This window comes from Fulmarus glacialis, unplaced genomic scaffold (assembly GCF_000690835.1).
Source record: "Fulmarus glacialis isolate BGI_N327 unplaced genomic scaffold, ASM69083v1 scaffold6901, whole genome shotgun sequence".
Classification (NCBI taxonomy): Eukaryota; Metazoa; Chordata; class Aves; order Procellariiformes; family Procellariidae; genus Fulmarus; species Fulmarus glacialis.
The window spans coordinates 45,587-63,881 of NW_009190816.1; the positions used below are offsets into that span (position 1 = coordinate 45,587).

Genomic DNA, 18,295 nt, shown 5'->3' on the forward strand with positions numbered 1-18,295 from the left:
GAACTCGAGGGGAATTTTCAACAGGTCCCTCTTGTACATTTTTATATATATATATATTTCTGTCTGTGTGTGTGAACTAATAGTAAGCATAATCTGTAATTAAGTCGTGCTTATAGTAGACTCTGCTAACACTTATTTTGTAAATATTACATTAGTTAATGATTAAGTGCTGCTAAAACTGTGAATGAACCCTAGACTGCTGCTAAACACATATAATCCCTAAGATATAAACCCTTAGACATAACATGATTTTTCTTTATATGTTTCATCCCTGTAGTAAGTAATAGAGTGGACCTTGCCATCGAACTCTATTAAGTCGCACTTTTATAGGTCTCTATTAAAATCACTTTCCACTAATACCTTTGACAGTGATTCTTTAAGAGGTTTCTAAACCACTCATTCGCGACAAAGCTACAATATGGAATATTTTATAAAATGAATCAGATGAACAAATCAGCTGACACGTTTTATTACTTTCTATAGACACACATATTTTTATTTAAGGTAATTAACATCTATGTATGTCTATAGGAGGTAGCTATGTATAAAGGGAATATAAAAAAGCCAATCCCAACCCCATAGCTTGAGAAAAATCACGGAGCAAACGAAGGGGAAGGGAAACAGGTTGGAAAGGAAACCTTTTATTGAATTACCCAGCTGAGTGGCTGCATGTTATTAAGAACAACCAAGAATAAGCAGGTCTTCTATTTTGAGAGGCCACAATCCAATTTCATTTTGCAGCTAGGTTATTGTATTTCCTTAATAATCCACTGCTTGCAAAAGGCACCCACAACAGAGATTCTTTCTCAGCACATACACATATCTGTCTGGAATCAAGGTTAATTTTATTGTTGACTAAAGGTTATATTACATTCCCAATTATGTGACTGGCTGGAAAGCAATGACTGTGTCAACGTCCAGCATTTCTTTTCTCATGGCTCCTTTGAATGCCACCTGGAAACTGAAAACACTGTTGTAAAAGGTTCCTATCTTATTAATGCAAAGGAAAGTTATCACTCATGCTTCAACCTGTCATCTCACTGTGCCTTTTTATTACTTGGTTCATTCACATCCATCTAGCTGCATTAATTAACCTTTTCAGTTTTGGGGCATGGCTTTCACTTACAAAGCCTCACATAGCAGACTTCTAAAGACCACCTTGATTTTGTTAAAGAAAGCAATAGCCATGAAAATGCTGGGTAAGGTGGAATAATTCAGATATGAATTTTCTGCAAATAAGGTTATACCATGAAAAATATTTGTTTCAGCATTCGTATTTCCAACATGGGCAACTGAACACAGAACAGCAACATCTGACTTTTAAAATACAAATCTCAGTAGGTTTTCTCAGTGTAAGAAATGACAGAAACAGAGTAATAATGTTTTACTCTTGGGTATTTTTATCATCAGTACTCATAAAGAGTCAGTAACGCATTAGCAAGGATGAAGCCACAATAATAGGAGGAAGTCATAGACTGAATTTTTGGGGGACGATTGCTTCAGTCACCATTGCTATAGACGTCAAAGTTTTCAGCATGAGTGTACTATTTCACTTTTAATATTACCAGTTATGTGCATCCAGTTGATAAGACAGAAGAAAAAACACCACCCCCCGCCTCAGCACTGACTCTCATACAATGACCCTGAAACAGTCTAAACCCCAAAATAAAGTAGTTTTACTCTTGTCACTTAAAGTTAAGTATAAGGCAGAGGTGCAGTTCAGAGCTCTTAAGAAGCCAGCCTTTGGTGTTTAGCATCACCAGTGTTAAGCACAATCCTCAGTGAAAAGGGCAGGGCCAGCTGGTATCTCGTCCCACGCAGGCTGCCGCTGCAGTCTAGCTGTCTTTATCAAAGAGCGAATTATGGCAAAGGTCCCGATTTCTTTCCCTCTCTACACACAACTTGTCATTTTATTAACTTTGAGCTCCTTGTTGTGGCCCATTTCACAGCTTCTCTGAGCTCCACATGCTATATGATGCCAAAGTTCAGTACTGAAAATGTAAACTTATCAGACCATGGCCTGCAATTGGACTGGTAGAAAATTGATTTCTAGCTCAGTAACTCCACTGAACTGCAGGATTTTTTTTTTTTTTACTCCTATAAAATCTTTTTATTCCTGTAAACTAGTACATAAAATGGATGACCCCCTAAAAACAAATAATTACCACGGCTGATTTATCATACTTAAAACAGTACTCTACCCTTACTTGAGATCATTTAATAAATACCAGCTTTTGACAACTGCAAATTTTTCAAATGCTACAAACCAGAAGAACAACCTGGCCACTGACTCGTGTGCGAGAGAAACTCCCCACACGGCAGCTCCACAAACCTGACTTGGTCTGACCTCCAAGCAGAATTTGACTAAGCAACTTTTCAATGGGAAACTGGATTTGGTTTCAACTACAGACTATACTGATGCCCTCAGTGAAGAAGAAATATAAAAATAAAATCACAGAGGCTTATCTTTTTTAGACTACATTGCAGCATTTAATGAAAAATGAATTCACTGATCTCTCAAAAAAAAATTTTAGGCAGCAAAATGCACTGATAGTATTCATCATGACTTACCACCATTATGAAAACCGATTTTTTAGTGAGGGAAAGCCTAGCTATCATTAGCTGTACACATATTCATGTTAATGTAGTTAACATGTCAAAGAGTTGTGTGCTTCATTTCTTTCTTTTCACTTCCTTGAGGAGTCTGTACAGTCTTCCTGTTTCTAAAACAAATGACTATTTTCTACCAAGCTGATTTTGAAGAAGATATGAGCATCCAGCAAAAAAGAAAACTCTGGAAGCTTTCAAAATGATTGCTTTACTTGGGAGGTCTGGGGCTATAATGAAGATGCTTTTTCAGATGTTATGCATAGAAATAACGCTTTCACTGATACCAGCAAAGTCCATTATGGATGGGAACACAAAGCATGATGCCTCTTCTGACAGCGTCAATAAATAAGTAACGCAACAAAGCAAATATTTTATAGGACTTAGGCAGATAAAAGATAAACCTTGTAATTAAAATTGCTTGCTGCATTGTTTCTAATTAAGGCATTCATACTGTCAGAGGACAAAAACATTACTGCCTTAAAGTGTTTTTTATTTATAAAAAGCAGATTTTAACTACTGATTTTAACAAGGATCATATTAGCCATATTTTTATATATATACACGTACACATAAATATACACATACATACATGCATATATGTGTATAAAGTATATCCATAACAGTTTTATGGTCTGGTTTAAAAAATAAACCCAAACAACCAACCCCCTCTCCTAAACCCCAGCCATGGCTTCCCCAATGAGGAAAGACACCCAGGCCTTCAAAACCTCTGATGAGAGCTTCTGCACTATGGAAATCAGATGTTTAGGGCTTTCTTCCTGACTGAACCAGGACTTTCCTCCACAAGTGATCAACAATGGCTGCATTTATTATAATATTTTAATGGGTATATTTCCAAGAAGCTGAATAAATCTTACAGATTTTAAAAGTCACCTGGTTAAAACCCCACAGCTTGCCTTTAAACTCTCTCTCTAAAAATTCATGTGTAGGATCACAGCAGTCAAAAAGGTACCGAAGGCAACAATAAAAAAAGATCACACATCGAGCTGTTTCATCCCATGGCTCAGATCCCAGCAGAGAGCACTTTGGGTTTTAACGACGAAGCATCGTCTACCCACGAAACACCAACCTTACCGTGTAATTGCGTGCGAGAACCACATCAGTGCCGTCTTTCAAATAATGTGTTTCTGTGAAGCTGCTGGCTAACAGGCCCCTGAAAAAAATAGAGCAGACGCAATATTAAGGCCACGTCACCTTGACTTTGTCCTTTAGTGGTTCCGTTTGAGATAGTGATCAAAGCCAAGCATTAATGACGCAATGACTACTGGGACCATGTGCGAAATAAGGAAAAATATAACTCCAAGTACTGAAGCTGCAGAACATGAACACTTCCTTCATTAACGGTGAAAAGACAACAAGTTTCCAGACTGCTTTCTCTTCCAAATGAGGACTGCATGCCAGCGCATCTCAGTATTGAATCTTCCACGTAATTTTCAACACATTTTACATTAAATCTGAAATCTAGACATTTGGAGTATTGTTAAGTAATGGTGGTTTGTGGAAAAGGAAAATGATTTCCCTGTGTTACTTATTTTACTATATGATGTGTTGTATTCATCAGCAAGTGACCACCCAAAGACTAGTTTAGCTCACGGTAAATGAAACAAACTTCTTCCACTGACACTCAAGGAAAAACACTACAAGAACATTACAGAAGTTAGAGTACTGGATTTATTCTGAAAAGGATGTTCACGAATGGAAATCTAACGACTTGAAATGATGTATCCAGTGAAAGACCATGATTGTGAAGAGACATTTTGTTCTCATTCTCTCCACACTTCCCCTCCTGCCTTTGGCAATGATATAAAAAATCTTGACTTGCAATTACAATTTTCTGGAAATCTCCAGAGACGGGCATGTGCATGACAACTATGAAAACTGTTCTTTTTGTAATAAACTCATGGAGTAGGTGTGCTTTTTTAAAAAAAAAAAAAAAAAAAAAAAAGTCTTGCTATTGATCTGTTTTTCAACTTCTTATCTAAAGAGCATTTCTAGCAAGGCCAGAAGGAGGAATACATATTCACATTTACTCCTAACATAGGTGTGAAGCTATGTTCCTCAACACAAACGTGCTTGAGTTTTGACAAATATTCTAGTGAAGTGAAAAGCACAATATAGAAGAAACCAAAGATAAATGCCACCATCACCTTCAGAAAACTGGAGAGTTTGGACTATCCAAAATCTTTGGCACAGGGTTTCACAATGAAGCCTTTCTCCCTTGGGTTGTTCATTTGAACAAACCAGTCCTTTTCATTTCCTTAAAGCTGATTAATGCTGCACTCTTGCATATATACTAGTGTGAACTGGTACACAGTCTCGGTACACATTTCTTGCACTTTGTATAAACATTAAAACTAGAAAATGAACAAACATTTAATTTTCATTACTGGTTTATTTGCATCACATTAATATCCAATGGCTCAGTCACGATCAGGACCTAGTTGTGCTAGGAACTGTACAAACACTTATCAGAGAGAAAACTCATAGAATCGTAGAATCATTAAGGTTGGAAAAGACCGCTAAGATCATCGAGCCCAACCGTCAACCCAACACCACCATGCCCACTAAACCATGTCCCTAAGCGCCTCATCTACACGTCTTTTAAATACCTCCAGGGATGGTGACTCCACCACTTCCCTGGGCAGCCTGTTCCAAGGCCTGACCACTCCTTCAGTAAAGAAATTTTTCCTAATGTCCAATCTAAACCTCCCCTGGTGCAACTTGAGGCCATTTCCTCTCGTCATCTTTAAAAGCCTCTATCTTAAGGGAGAAGGAAAAAAAAATGCTGAATGAAACAAGAAAAAAAAAAAAAGAAAAAAAAAGAAAAAAGAAGGAAATGGCAATGTAAAATGATGAAGATAGCAAAGCCCCAACACAATGAGTATTCAAGCACAGATTCTCACTTTACATTTTTCAGCTTGTGGGGAATATTAGCATATTGATAGATACCGAATGTTGAAACACCGCAGCGTTTGGTGGGTTGTACAGGAACTGCTCTGGGTCTCAGCCAACCACCACACCCAGAGCAGGATTTGGTTGCCCAACCAAGCATCTAGTGTTGATTTAGATACTCTATATATTTTACCAACCAGCTCCGTAGGGACACCTCAAACACCCCATGCTGTCTCAGATGGCACTTGACACCTACGTTTATCTCACCTTTTGTGCCTGCAGCCTCTGGAAGGCCTGCCTGAAACAAAGTGTGCTGTACCATGTTTCCTACAGTCATTATCGCAAAGAGCAGCTGCTTTCTTAATTATCATTATTATTTATATAACCACGCTACTAAGTTCTGCACTTAGCAGGCATTCATTACCTTTGTAAAGGCAAAAGGTAAGATCCCATTGCTGTTGAAGCCAACAGAGATCTGCTGTGCACTTTTTGGAAATGGGATTTCATATAGGATACCGGAGCAATTTTTATTTAATGGGACAAAATACAGGCAAGGGATAGGGTAACAGATGTAGCATAAGGGCAAAGCAATTGAGCAATATACTTGCTTTGTGCTCTGCTATTTCCAAAGTGTTTGACAGCAGTGATGATAAAGGTGACCTTTCTGCTTCTGTTCATTCTACCCTCAGGCACAGATTTAGAAAATAGTTTCATAGATTCATAGATTTTTATACCAGAAGGGAGCGCTGTGATCAGCAATCTGACCTGCCGCATTACACAGGTCATTTGACTTGAATTAAACTTCTAGTACTCTGACTGTAATGGAACCAGATCCATTTTCTTATTGTATAGAGCCCTTGTCTAGATCTCTCATGATGAAGAAGCTATCACAAGCCTGGTAAGTTTTTAACAGTTAATCAAACTCAACGTAAAAACACTGCACTTTGTATCTAACTTGACTGTGTCAACGTTCAGTTTCCAGCCACTGGATCTCATTCCCCTACATCAATGCTTCATTTTCATTTGAGCCTTTCACGGACAGTTCTACTTACTAAAGTGAGGAAATATCACAGGTAAACAAATTCCTGGTGCAGCTGTCATCAATCTCCCTGTCAGGGATGTTTCATCAGGATGTAAGTTTGCTATCTACCCACCCTGATGAAAATACCAGCTGAAAATAAGAATTCCCAGTGTGAGTAGTAAAAGACTGGCAAGAGCACCGAGATGATGGGGTCCCACTATTGCACTAACTTAATAAAATAAAAAGTGTGCCCCAATGTAGAAGCCAAAGTAGGATTTCAAATCATGGAAATTTCATGTACCACCGAAGGACCTTTTTAAGAAAACGAGAAAGTTTTTCAGAAGCTTGCATTAACACTCCTTCAGTTTAGTAACGAAGGCATCAGTGCTGAGACATCTGTTTTCCTGCCACGTACGGCGCTAGTGCTAGTTTGAGAGCAGGCCAGAGGAAAGGTTTCCTCCATGCTGTAGAGGCTGGGGACCTCTACAAGACATGTCACCAGGGAGTCCAACAATTTCTGGCAGAGAAAGAAGCTGTTATCCCCACTTTCAAAGCGTCTAATGTCTTAAAAGCTGCATAGCCGAATAAGCACGCAGCATTAGTATCCAGGGACAGCAAGTCATGTAAAGGCATTTCTTGAAAGGTTACGAAAACTAAGTGTAACAAGCACTCAAATTCCACAACCGAGTGTGCACCACTTCACTTTCCCATTATGGCAATACTGTTTAACATACTAAACAATAAACTCAACATATGTATCTATTAGGTAATTTAATTACCTCCCCCCCAAAGATATGCAAGGTAATAGATTGATTTACATTTCTGGTTTTGACCCACAGTAAAGGAGATTAATAGAGAAAAGTAAATTAATTTAGATGGCAAGCTACTTAACCTAATTGGATCAATGTAATTCTGAAAGAGCAGGGATCAAAATAACGTTAATATATCATAGTGCAATTCATCACCATGTCTGGAGTTTCAAATGTTGTCAGCTACAACGCTCAGCAGTACCAGATGATTATCAATTTTTTGCACTGCATGAAGAGGCAGAAACAAATGCTGTCGAGAACTGCATCAGCTGCTGGATACGATTAAAAAAAATCAGTTGAAGCAACAGCAGAACTTTCTCATTTATTCTCCGAAGATGCAAAAGTACAATTCTTGAGTTAAATTACTTATGTACTTAGTCGGTGTGTTTGTCAGCACTGTGGATTTTTTCCCATTTCCCAGAGCCAAATTAACAAGTAGAAGCTTCGATGGCCCAGAAGGACAAGTTTTATCCCTCCTGATCTATGACAGACACAGCACAGGCTTCCTCATCCTCTGTAAATCAGCAAAAAAATTTGCTGAAACATTTTCAGGTGTCAAGCAGCTTCCACTAACCTAAGCCTCAGGGAATACGATGAACGTTATTTAAACTTCTAACCCTCACTTTCCCGGCCCCCCACAACGTGAAGTCTTAGGAGGTTTGTTTGGGGAGGGGGAAAATGTCCTGTTTTAAACACATCAAATTTTTTACTCAACCCATTTAATGACAGGAATGGTAATTTAACACACTGCCTCTCACTTGCAAATGAGAAAATCACTCTCTGCTCTCCAGGCACCAATATATTATTTCAAAAGGTTATAATGATATTTCATCACCCAGGGAGAGTCAGAGAGACAGAGTTGCAGAAGTTAGAGATGGAAAAAATCTAGTGGATCATAGAGACGGCCTCCCTGGAAGCCAAGCATGCTGTAGATCAAATTAGGTTCTGTCTCATCGAGCTTCAAATGTCAGAAGCGATGCTGAGCCCACCACTTTCAAAGGAACATTACTTTGCATTCCAACAGATGTTACTGTCATGATGCATTTCCTGATATTCAGCCTTTTCTAGCTTTTCCTAGTTACACTTCTTTCACTAGCTGAAACAATTGCTTTTCCTTCTTGGTACATATATCATTCAGATAAGTGCAGATTATTATCAAATTCTCCCTTAACCATCCACGTGCCAAGTATAGAATATCAGGCTATAAAAAATGACAAGAATTGTGTACTTTTCATGTTAGTACATGAAAACATCCTCACAGTAGGAGCAAACACCAGGGTTTCCCTTGGTGATGTGGGAGAAACAGTAGACAAAAGCCTAAGGAGCAAACCTCTTTCTAACAGCACACAGGCTTGCTTTTCGATCTGTCTTTTAGGATGAAACTTCTTTGGTTGCCCTCCCTGTTCCAGGTCATCCCCCTGCAATACAGATACAAGGGAGAAGACACCAACATTGTTATCCATCAAAACGGATCTACAAGTCTCTCAAAGCTGCTCTATGAGACTGAAGCGATACCCAGCAACCGAGATGAAACAGCACTGCTTTAAAGCCAAACAATATGATGTCCGGATGGTCTGGTACACGTTTCTTCAACACCCTGGGTTGTGTGTGGCTCACTGTTCCACATCTCAGAAGGACTATGCCTTGCTCTGGCATGACATGGAGCATAAAACTTGACCTTTGCTTCAGCAGGGAATCAGGGCCGGCAGGAGAGACCCAAGTTTTTACAATAATAAATCCCTGCTTCTGCGAGCACTGTCTGATTGTTAGTGCTAGCGAGCGAGCAGGGATTCTTCCCTTGGGCAGGTGCCCTGTGGCATAGAGCCCAAACCCAGCCAGCACGCCCAGGGATGTGGCGTGATCTGCCTACCGCCATCAAACATTAACTACAACTTTGAGATGGGGTAACGCGAAGCAGGAACTGGACACTTAGCTAAAGTCCCCTGCCTGAAATAGAAACACCATAAGCAATTTCTAAAAGCAGCACTGTGTTTTCTTTTGAATCTCATGGAGGTGTAAAGCAGCCTCAAATGTGAGCTAGAGTTATGTCAACTTGATTCTGAAGTCTGACATGCCTAGGAATGAATCTTGGGTACTCGGCATATACATTGCAAGACCCATAGCACTGAGATATATGATCCCATTTTTGTTTCTGCAACTCCTTATCCTGTGGAAAGGTTTGGAAATGCAGCCCCTAATCTTCAGCTTAAATCTTGTTTCAAATATGGTCACACATGGCCATCTCTGTCCTGGGGTCCAACATCACAGCAAGGCACTCTGGTTAGGAGGTTTCACAGGGTTGCTTTTAATGATATAGAGAAGGTGCCGTGAACCTACTAAGCTTTGGAGAGGAACATACAATTTTCATGCTCTCAAGTTTGCTTGTCTGCTTACCTTTGGTTTTGATTAACATTTCAGTATAGTTACACTACTTTAAGAACTGGTGTTTTAAGAAGAACATTAAATATTCCTATGACTTCTTAAACGATGACAGTCACCTGCTCTACCTACTCTGTGGGAGCATTGATCATAGTAAGCCACCGGCACTCAAACCTGACTGTGGTGCTTCCCTTCTCCTCAGATACGCTGCCTGCAGCTCAGACAGACATCTGACCTTTACTTACACTTGTTACTCTTTCTCCTCCTTCCGAATGATAAACTGCCTGTTTTCTCCCCCATCCAAGTACGACCTCACTCTGTTATACAAATTCTTATTAAAAGCCCTCCAGCTATGCATTTTAAACCTTGCCTACAAATGGGGGAGGTGAGGAGAGTGAAACAGGATGGCATACAGGCAGTTATAAAAAATGTCATCTAAACCTCTGCCTACTGACACCAGCATACGCCGTTAATTCTTAAGCACCTCAATTCTGGTCATTTTGACCTTTACCTTGGAATTAGTTGTTATTTCTTCAGTTGTTGTATTTCTTTGCAGGTATATCCAGAGGAATAAACAAGTCTGTTAAGCCTGCTGCTTCTGCAGCGGTGGTCTCAGTGCAGATATTCACAGAGGCGTTTTTCAATTCTTTCTCATTACAATATAACGAATGAGTGAAGCATGGGTAATGAGTTTCCCATGTACAGGCACCTAACATCATCCCATTCGCAAAACCACCACATATTCTTTAAACACGCCGCATTCTTTCCCCTTGTTTAATTATCTTAAGTGATTTGAAATGCTTTTGGACATTTTCCCATTGAATGTCTCCACTTCACAATATCCGATCTGCTACACTCCAGTGTGCTGCCATAGAGGGACTGCAATGTCATAATTGAAGAACCTGAGAGATTGAAATTTGCAGAGCGTAATTAGCGCAACAGTTCTGAGGAAAAGAGGGGAGCAAAATAAAACTATAATAGCCAGAATCAACCAAGCATCCAAAGTTTCAATATTAACTTTATGGTAGTAGCCTCTGGCCTATTTCACATGGTCTGTAGATAGACAATTTGAGTTGATCATACGCTACATTTGAAAAATAGGTCTCTGTACTTCTACCCAGTTCTTTTGATGCAGAAATTCATATAATCCTCTGTCTACTGGAGTCCACGTTAAAACCCCACTCCCATCCCCTTGCATGAGTGGAACAGCATCTGGCACAAAGAGAGCAAATTTCCATAAACACATGCTACAACGTCAAAAGCAAGAAGCACGCTCTGAGATGTCCCTAGACACTGTGTTGAAACACAGGTCCTGTCATCGATAGCTGCTCTCTGGTGTGCTGGGGCCAGGGAGACAAGAGGGACAAGCACAGCATTTAAAGCCTACAAGCATCCTGTCTTCAGAACTAGTCACTACATGAGGTTGCAGCGTATAGAAAACCAAAGAACAGTCTAAGCAAAGAAATCTGAACAACTAAGGGAGAAAACCACCTCCTTAGCTGGCAATCACCGAGTGATTGAGAGCTTTCTCGTTTCCTGATTACTTGGAAAATAAACCACAAACCTCCCCAAACTTCAATAGAAAATGATTGAAATGAAATTAAGCACGTCAGCGGCCTCCTGTGCTGTTCCAGGCACACCCTGCTTCCATCACTCATTGTGATGTTTACAGCAAACATTTACTTGCCAAAACTGTAGCATTTAGTTTATCATTCTAATTCCAAAACGTTAATGAAGAGACTACTACTAACCAGTGTTGCGGTGAAAGCATGTTGTCCCTTGGAAGAAGATAAACAACACGTTTTCCAACAAAGTAGATGGGTAAAAACAAGTTCTCTCCCTAAAATGGCTTAAGCTTGGCCAAAACCTTCAGGGTAGTCGTAATGGGACAGCATTAGGTACCCTGCACCTCAGATGGTCATTAAGGGAAGAAGCAACCCACACGGCATGTGTCGGGGAATGAGAGGAATACCAACAAGGTTCGCTCCGTCTTGCAAGGGAGCTTGGAGACATAGCAAAACTTCTCCGGCAGAAGAGGGAATGGCATCGTTTACTTCTGTGAGCTTTGACTAAAACTGCTCATCTCGCACACACCGACAGCCAAAGTTAGAACTGGTTTCCCAGCATCCCGCCCATGTTAACCTCAAAGATGTTCTGACTTTGTTTTTCACTGGCCAACTCCAATATACCAGAGCAGCATTTGACAGTTTTCAGCATCTCTCTCAAAGAATTGTCCTAGGAGAGCTCCTTGTGAGGAATATCTTATGTTACCTCCTTGAGCTTCCCTGCGAAGCGGAATAATAGAAATCATGTTATCGGTTCAGCTGGGCAGTATGCCATGAAAAGCAAAGAGCTTCACTAAAGGCTCCAGAATAACACTGGCCACAAATTGTTGTCAGCTACGGAGAGATGACAGCACTTATTGGCTAACTGAGTTTTGACGGAAAAATACAATTCTGTACATTTAGGCAAACCATGTAGGCTGTCTGCTTTAGAGGTACTTTACTGTGTGGGCTATATCAAGTAGTTTTAACTTAGAATAATGGAAGTGGCTGTGAAACCCTGAAGCACTGTGCCAGAAGTAAAGCATTATGCTGGAAATAAATAACCTCTGAACTACTACACCTCTGAAGTATCTATGCCAAAGATCAAAAGTAATGTGCACTGCTACGCTGCAGGCTGAACCCGGACAAATTTACGCAACTCATTGGCTTTGGCTAGACTAAAGACTAACACGGCCCTGAAACTTCTGGCTCCCCTTCCATGGATCTGTTCCTCAGATGACAATACTGTGGTTTCTTATGAAATGCATACTTCCTATTATTATGCTTCCACTAAAACTTGTACAAGATAATCCTGGGGCTTTTTTTTAACATTCTGATCTTGCATGCAGAACACAGCATTAGAGTTACGGACGTAGGCAACACAGACAGTACCGTAAAATTGCGGCTCAAAAGATTCACTAGAAAACATTGAGATGTTTCAGATGCTAAGAAGTACATATATCACAAGCAGCAGACATAATATTTTAACGTATTCTTTTCTAACATCACAGTACTGCCTTTCATAAAACAAAGTCTTTATAGTCCCTGTTACACTTCTAGGATGGCATATTTTCATTAAATACTAAGTTCGGAGATACTGGGCTGGAAAGCTGTCAAAGTCTATTTGAAATGTTTCATTCAATTAAATATGTCATTTGTAGCTGAGTAAAATTATACTGCTGAACAGATGTCATTGGGCAAATTGTCTAACTGTACTTTCATCTGAACGTTTCCAGACTAGTACAGAATGCTATTTAAAACATCCAAGAAAACTAGTCCTAACATGGAAAATTTATAAACATAGAAATTTAAGCAATTGCAATGAAAAATCAGAACTTATTAAAATATAACTAACAAAATGTAAATAGTGCTGTGGGATTACAAAAGCTTATATGCAAGCATCTGCAATGCTTTTAGAAAACCAAGCTCTTTCATTAATGAAAAGTCACTGAGCCTAGGTTTATTCTTAGACTCTAAACAATAATCACATCCTCTCTGTACCTTATTCTTGCTTTTGAGTGTGTGCTTGTAGGTTTGCATTTGCATTTTTAATTTAAATGAAGTTGTCTTGCCATTTCTGCCAGTTTGTTGAAACATAAAATAGTATTTTTGTTTTACCAAACCCACAATTTTTTCCTTGCCACGAGAATGAGCCATTTGCTCTAAGTAGGCTCTGCTCACATTTCACTTGCAGAACACCATTGACTCTTACAGATAGGCCTTCATTTTGCCCTGCGCCTCACTCTCTCTCTCACTAACCTTCTATAATTCTGGATGAAGAGGGCAGAGACGTGTAAGGATATTTTTCTGCAAAATCTGTGTTTAAGTCTCAAGCTTACAAATCTGGTACGCATGCTCATTTAAAACTAAGTAGGTGCAAAAGCCATAAGACTGGCTGCAGAGTGTCGGACCAAAGGTCCACCTAGTCCTATGTTGTATCTCCAACAGTGGCCAATATTAGGGAAATAACTCGTGAAGAGGACAAGCATGCTACGCTTCTCCAAAATACTGCTCCCGCTCTGCCTCCAAATCCTTTATGAGCCAGGGACAAATGTGGAGTGGAGACTCTGAGATTAAACAAGAGCTGACAAGGGTGTTCTCACTCTCCCCTGACACTCTTCCTTTCCAACTAAAGCAGTGACTTCCATGGACATCAATTAATTTGCTAACACAACAAGACTGCGGCTGCAGATTTCAGGCAACGTGTTAAGGCTAATGGCAGCAGTTACAGCGTGGTGTGCTCTGAAGTCTGTTCCCGTGGACGTTGATGGATAAAGCTTTGATTTCGGTGCCTAGCACAATTTTACTGGGACAGAAAAACAGCCAGTAAAATACCCACTGTCTCAGTAACCTGTGCGCCTTGGTTTGGAGGCTGACTATGAATGCTCATGTGGTTTTCAAGTATGTGAGGGTTATTCTTACTGGAGCAAGCAAAGCTGCATGAGATCACGGACTCCTGTTAACGCCATTCCAATCCAATAAAAATACAGCCGCTCTCTGGCTTTGCTAGCAGCACCATTTCTTGCACGAAGGTGTAACTGCATGTTTTCTAAACCACTTCTGAAACGAGCGCATCCTCCACTGTTCAGGCTCGAAGACGGTGGGCTGCTCCTGCCCTGTGCCGACGGCCTCAGCCCCTGCACCAGGGGAGCGCATCCCAAACACCGCATCAGCTCTTGGCATATGGCACTTCAAGTGACTTGGGAAAGCCTGGAGTGATTTTTCAAGTAACATTAAGCTATACTCTCAGAGGATGATGGCTCATTTGCAAGCAATTCTGCTTCAACATATGACTTGAAATTGGGATGAGGTGATTTGGGTGTTTGCAGAACAAAAACATGGGCCTGAGGTACCAAGCAACGAGCAAGTTTACAGGGTAGAGGCATCTGAGAGAAAGGATGGGGTTGAAATATTCCTCCTTCCTTTCCTCTTTCTTACCCATTAATTACTTTCCTACATTCCCTGCTTTTTACCTTAGCCATTCTTCATCATCTTTCCATTTCCTCTCCTTTTCCCCACATTGTTCCTCCATAGGCCTCCTTTCATCACCTCTTACATACCTATGTTTATTATTCCACTGTTAAACAGGAGATACATTTTTCTTAGTAAGCAACACAACCACATTGGTGCTTTTTTGAAACAAACCCCAAATCATACCACAACACAGTATATGAGGCTGGCAGTTGCCAGGGCACCAAGCGACCCACTCCACAAGACGTGACTTCAGCGGGACCTCTAATTAACACAGATCATCACACCTCTTTCTCAGGTCAGGCTCCATGTTCATGTTTTTTAGGGAGGAAAGGAAAAACAGGCAGTGAAATCAGGACTCTGGGGTAATGGTAAGCTAGGTTTTTAGGTTTTTTCTTTGCTTTTTCACCTCTCTCTCTGCTGCACGCTTCCACTGTATCTCACTCCTTGACTCTGCCGTGTGTCAGAACCCTTTATGAACCAATTAAACACATTCATTCAACAGCAAATGACTGCAGGAAAACATCAGATCAACGCCTGTGGCTTTAGCTAGGTGAGCCGGCTCCCTGCAGGCTATGAGCGTGGCAGAGCTGCAGCAGATGGAGGTGGGAAGGACGGGCAGGGCTGGGGCACGAGGGTCCCTCCGCCCCACTCCAGCGGCAAGCCTGCGGTCAGAATCGCAAAGAAAAACCCCACAGCATCAGCTGCGTCTGCTTTTACTTATTTAGGAATTGATTAACGTCAAGAAACAGATTCTGACTTCCCGCTGCAGTAAGGTGTTTTGCTGGCCCAGGGGTCCAAACTTGCTTCTCACCCACTTCGAGGGCATCTCATGCACTGAAGTCACTGAAGATAGGCTGGTAAAGAGCTTGGGTGAGAGACGGATCAGACAGTCTTTTAGTAGTTAAGACACAAAATTATAATTTTCTTTTCAATTCAAGGAAGTAATTAGTTTATAATAACATTTAACATTTAGTTGCTGACAGAGATATGACACTTATCTTACATAAGTCATTTTAATTATTCCTACTAACCAAGACCTCAAAAATATCGTGTAGTCTAAGCTAACAATGCCTTTCCAGATATTTTTGGTTCTACTGTCATTTGAAAAATTGATGCCTAGAGCATCAGCATTTATCAAGCTCATTATAGATTTCATCCGAATGACTACAGATAATTAAAAGTATGCTTCATTTTTATTGTAATGTTTTCCCCTCTAACACTGCAAAGTAATTCTGTTGTTGCTCAGGGTTTTAGGAATTAATGGAGACTCATCTGCCAGAAAATAAAGTTCCACAGGATTATATACAAACTATTCATGCATGCAGACAAGAGTCAAACATGCAGAAATTATGTGTGCATACACACACACATATACTTTGGAGCACTATATGCATTTGCACATACATAAAATAGTCTTAACAGTGAATGATTATTTCAGATACACAGCTTCAGACACTTGGGTAACCATCCTCTGAAAATTAGTCTTCTCTAAGGCACTTGGTCAAGTTGGACACACAAAATCCCTTCAGAAAATGTTTGTCATACATATATTTATCTGTTACCTAATTGAAATATATGCACCTGATGCCTCGTAATCTTACACCACACAGAATTATTCACACTTAAATAAAGCGTATGTACGCTACTACTGCGGACATCAGTGCAGAAATCTCGGCAGCATATTGCTTTATTTTGTGTAGGTGTTACTAACTTAGAAGATGCCCAGAGTGAAGAAACAAATCTTTTGAGAAACCGTTCAACAGGATTCTGGAGAGCCATCCTTCCTCAGCTAAGATTTAAGTGATATATTGAAAGTTGTTTAGTGATGTAAAATCCATTAGGAAACTTCTGAACTAACTCAGCTTCCTCTGCACTGGGAACTACGTCATTCACACATAAAAAGCTGCATTGCTGTATAAATGTAAGACATGCATTTCCACACAGCACTGAATTAATATCAGTTTAAATATTTTTTCTGCTATTCATGGATCAGGCTATGTCTGTCCTACTTGGAACTGCTATGATAGTTGTTAATAATGTCGACATAAAACACACACATGAAAATTTTTTGACCGTTTATGAGTTTGCAATAATTACTACAACACTGAGTTTGACTTGCATAAGTATAATACATTGCACCTAGAAACCTGCTTGATTCTAGGATCCTTAACAGCACTTCAATTAAATAACATCATGTATGATGAATTTTCCTTGGCACACCTTTATCATCAAATGCTTCATGTTTTTACATGACTTTCCAGGTTACTTTGAAACTAAAATTACCCATAAATAGCAGTGGCATTAAAAAGCAATTACAGATACATGCCTTTTTAATGCCTCTATTATAATCCACATTCTGGTAAATCAAAGAGCGACTATATAATGACACAGGCACAGAAAAAAAATCTAATGATTTAGTATTAACATCCATGTGAAGGAGCGCTAGCAAGGGGTTCGTGAGGTAGTTTCAGACTGAGGTAAGAAAGAAAAAAAAATATAATGAGTAGAATCTGACATAAATATTAGGAAATAGATCTATATTTTATAAAGGCCATTTTATCCAAGACAGTTTAGGTTTCCTCCCACTCACAGAATGAATTCACAGTGAATAAACCCTTGACTCATGAGAATATTTCACACGCAGATTTGGATTTTATGTAAATTATTTAAGTGTGTTTTAGAAAGTTTGGGCAGTGATGTAGAAACGTTCCCCCGCCTATGCATATCAGTCAAAGAAACAGCACTCATCACCAAGGAATTCATAAGGGTAAAAGTTTTGCCAACAGGCTTAAGACTAGACTGTGACAGGGAAAAGATGAGACTATATTCTCCTGTCCCTTCACTTTGCCTCCTCCTGACAGCAGGAGGAGAAGGCAGTGCATTGGACTGTGCTACCAGCACAGAAACCTCTGCCCAGAACAGCACATTGCAAACAGGAGAAACCTAAACCCAGAGAATGTGGAGACATACGTTAATGCCAGTCAATATCCAAAAGGAAAATTTTGCAACCTTCACATCTGGAATATCAAAAGAAGGGTTAATTCACTACATGAAAGGATAAGATTTTTTTGCTTTATCTCCTCCTTATTTCCAAACTACTCAGAATTATCTTTATTTATTTGAGTTACACTCAAGCCAGGACATATTCCTCCATGTTTCAGTGTTGGATAGTATTGGATAAGGCAAGAGATGGCTTTTAACAATAGAGAGCTAAAACGACAAAACCCCTAGAGTAAGCCCCTCCAAAAGAGTTCTCCAAAGGAGAACTGTTGAGTCACGACAAGAGGCTCGAGGTAATCAATGTATAATTGTCCACTGCATTGTAAACACGAAAAATTTCTGTTTGCTTTCATGCACATCGCTGAATTTTTACTCTTTAAATTTATTGAAGTCCAAAAAAATACATACGATATTTTACTGTTGATTCTCCTACCTAAAATAAAGGGTGGTTTTTTCATTTAAGCTGGACGGTGCCATTAGGTCAATATGACAGGGAAATCATGAGGTTGTTTTATTTGATGAGAGACGTTACACTGTGCTGCAATAGC

At 39.8% G+C, this 18,295-nt stretch overlaps 1 protein-coding gene across 1 annotated transcript in view; it reads right to left on the bottom strand.

Annotated features, from left to right (window-relative positions):
- The window catches only part of LOC104083075 (disintegrin and metalloproteinase domain-containing protein 12-like), a gene marked incomplete at its 3' end in the record, with an annotated part of 135,807 nt that overhangs the window by 45,118 nt on the left and 72,394 nt on the right, over window positions 1–18,295 (bottom strand). The window contains exon 3 of the mRNA XM_009586439.1: window positions 3,703–3,781. Within this exon, the coding sequence (XP_009584734.1) occupies window positions 3,703–3,781 (79 nt within the window). The remainder of the gene's footprint in view (window positions 1–3,702; window positions 3,782–18,295) is intronic.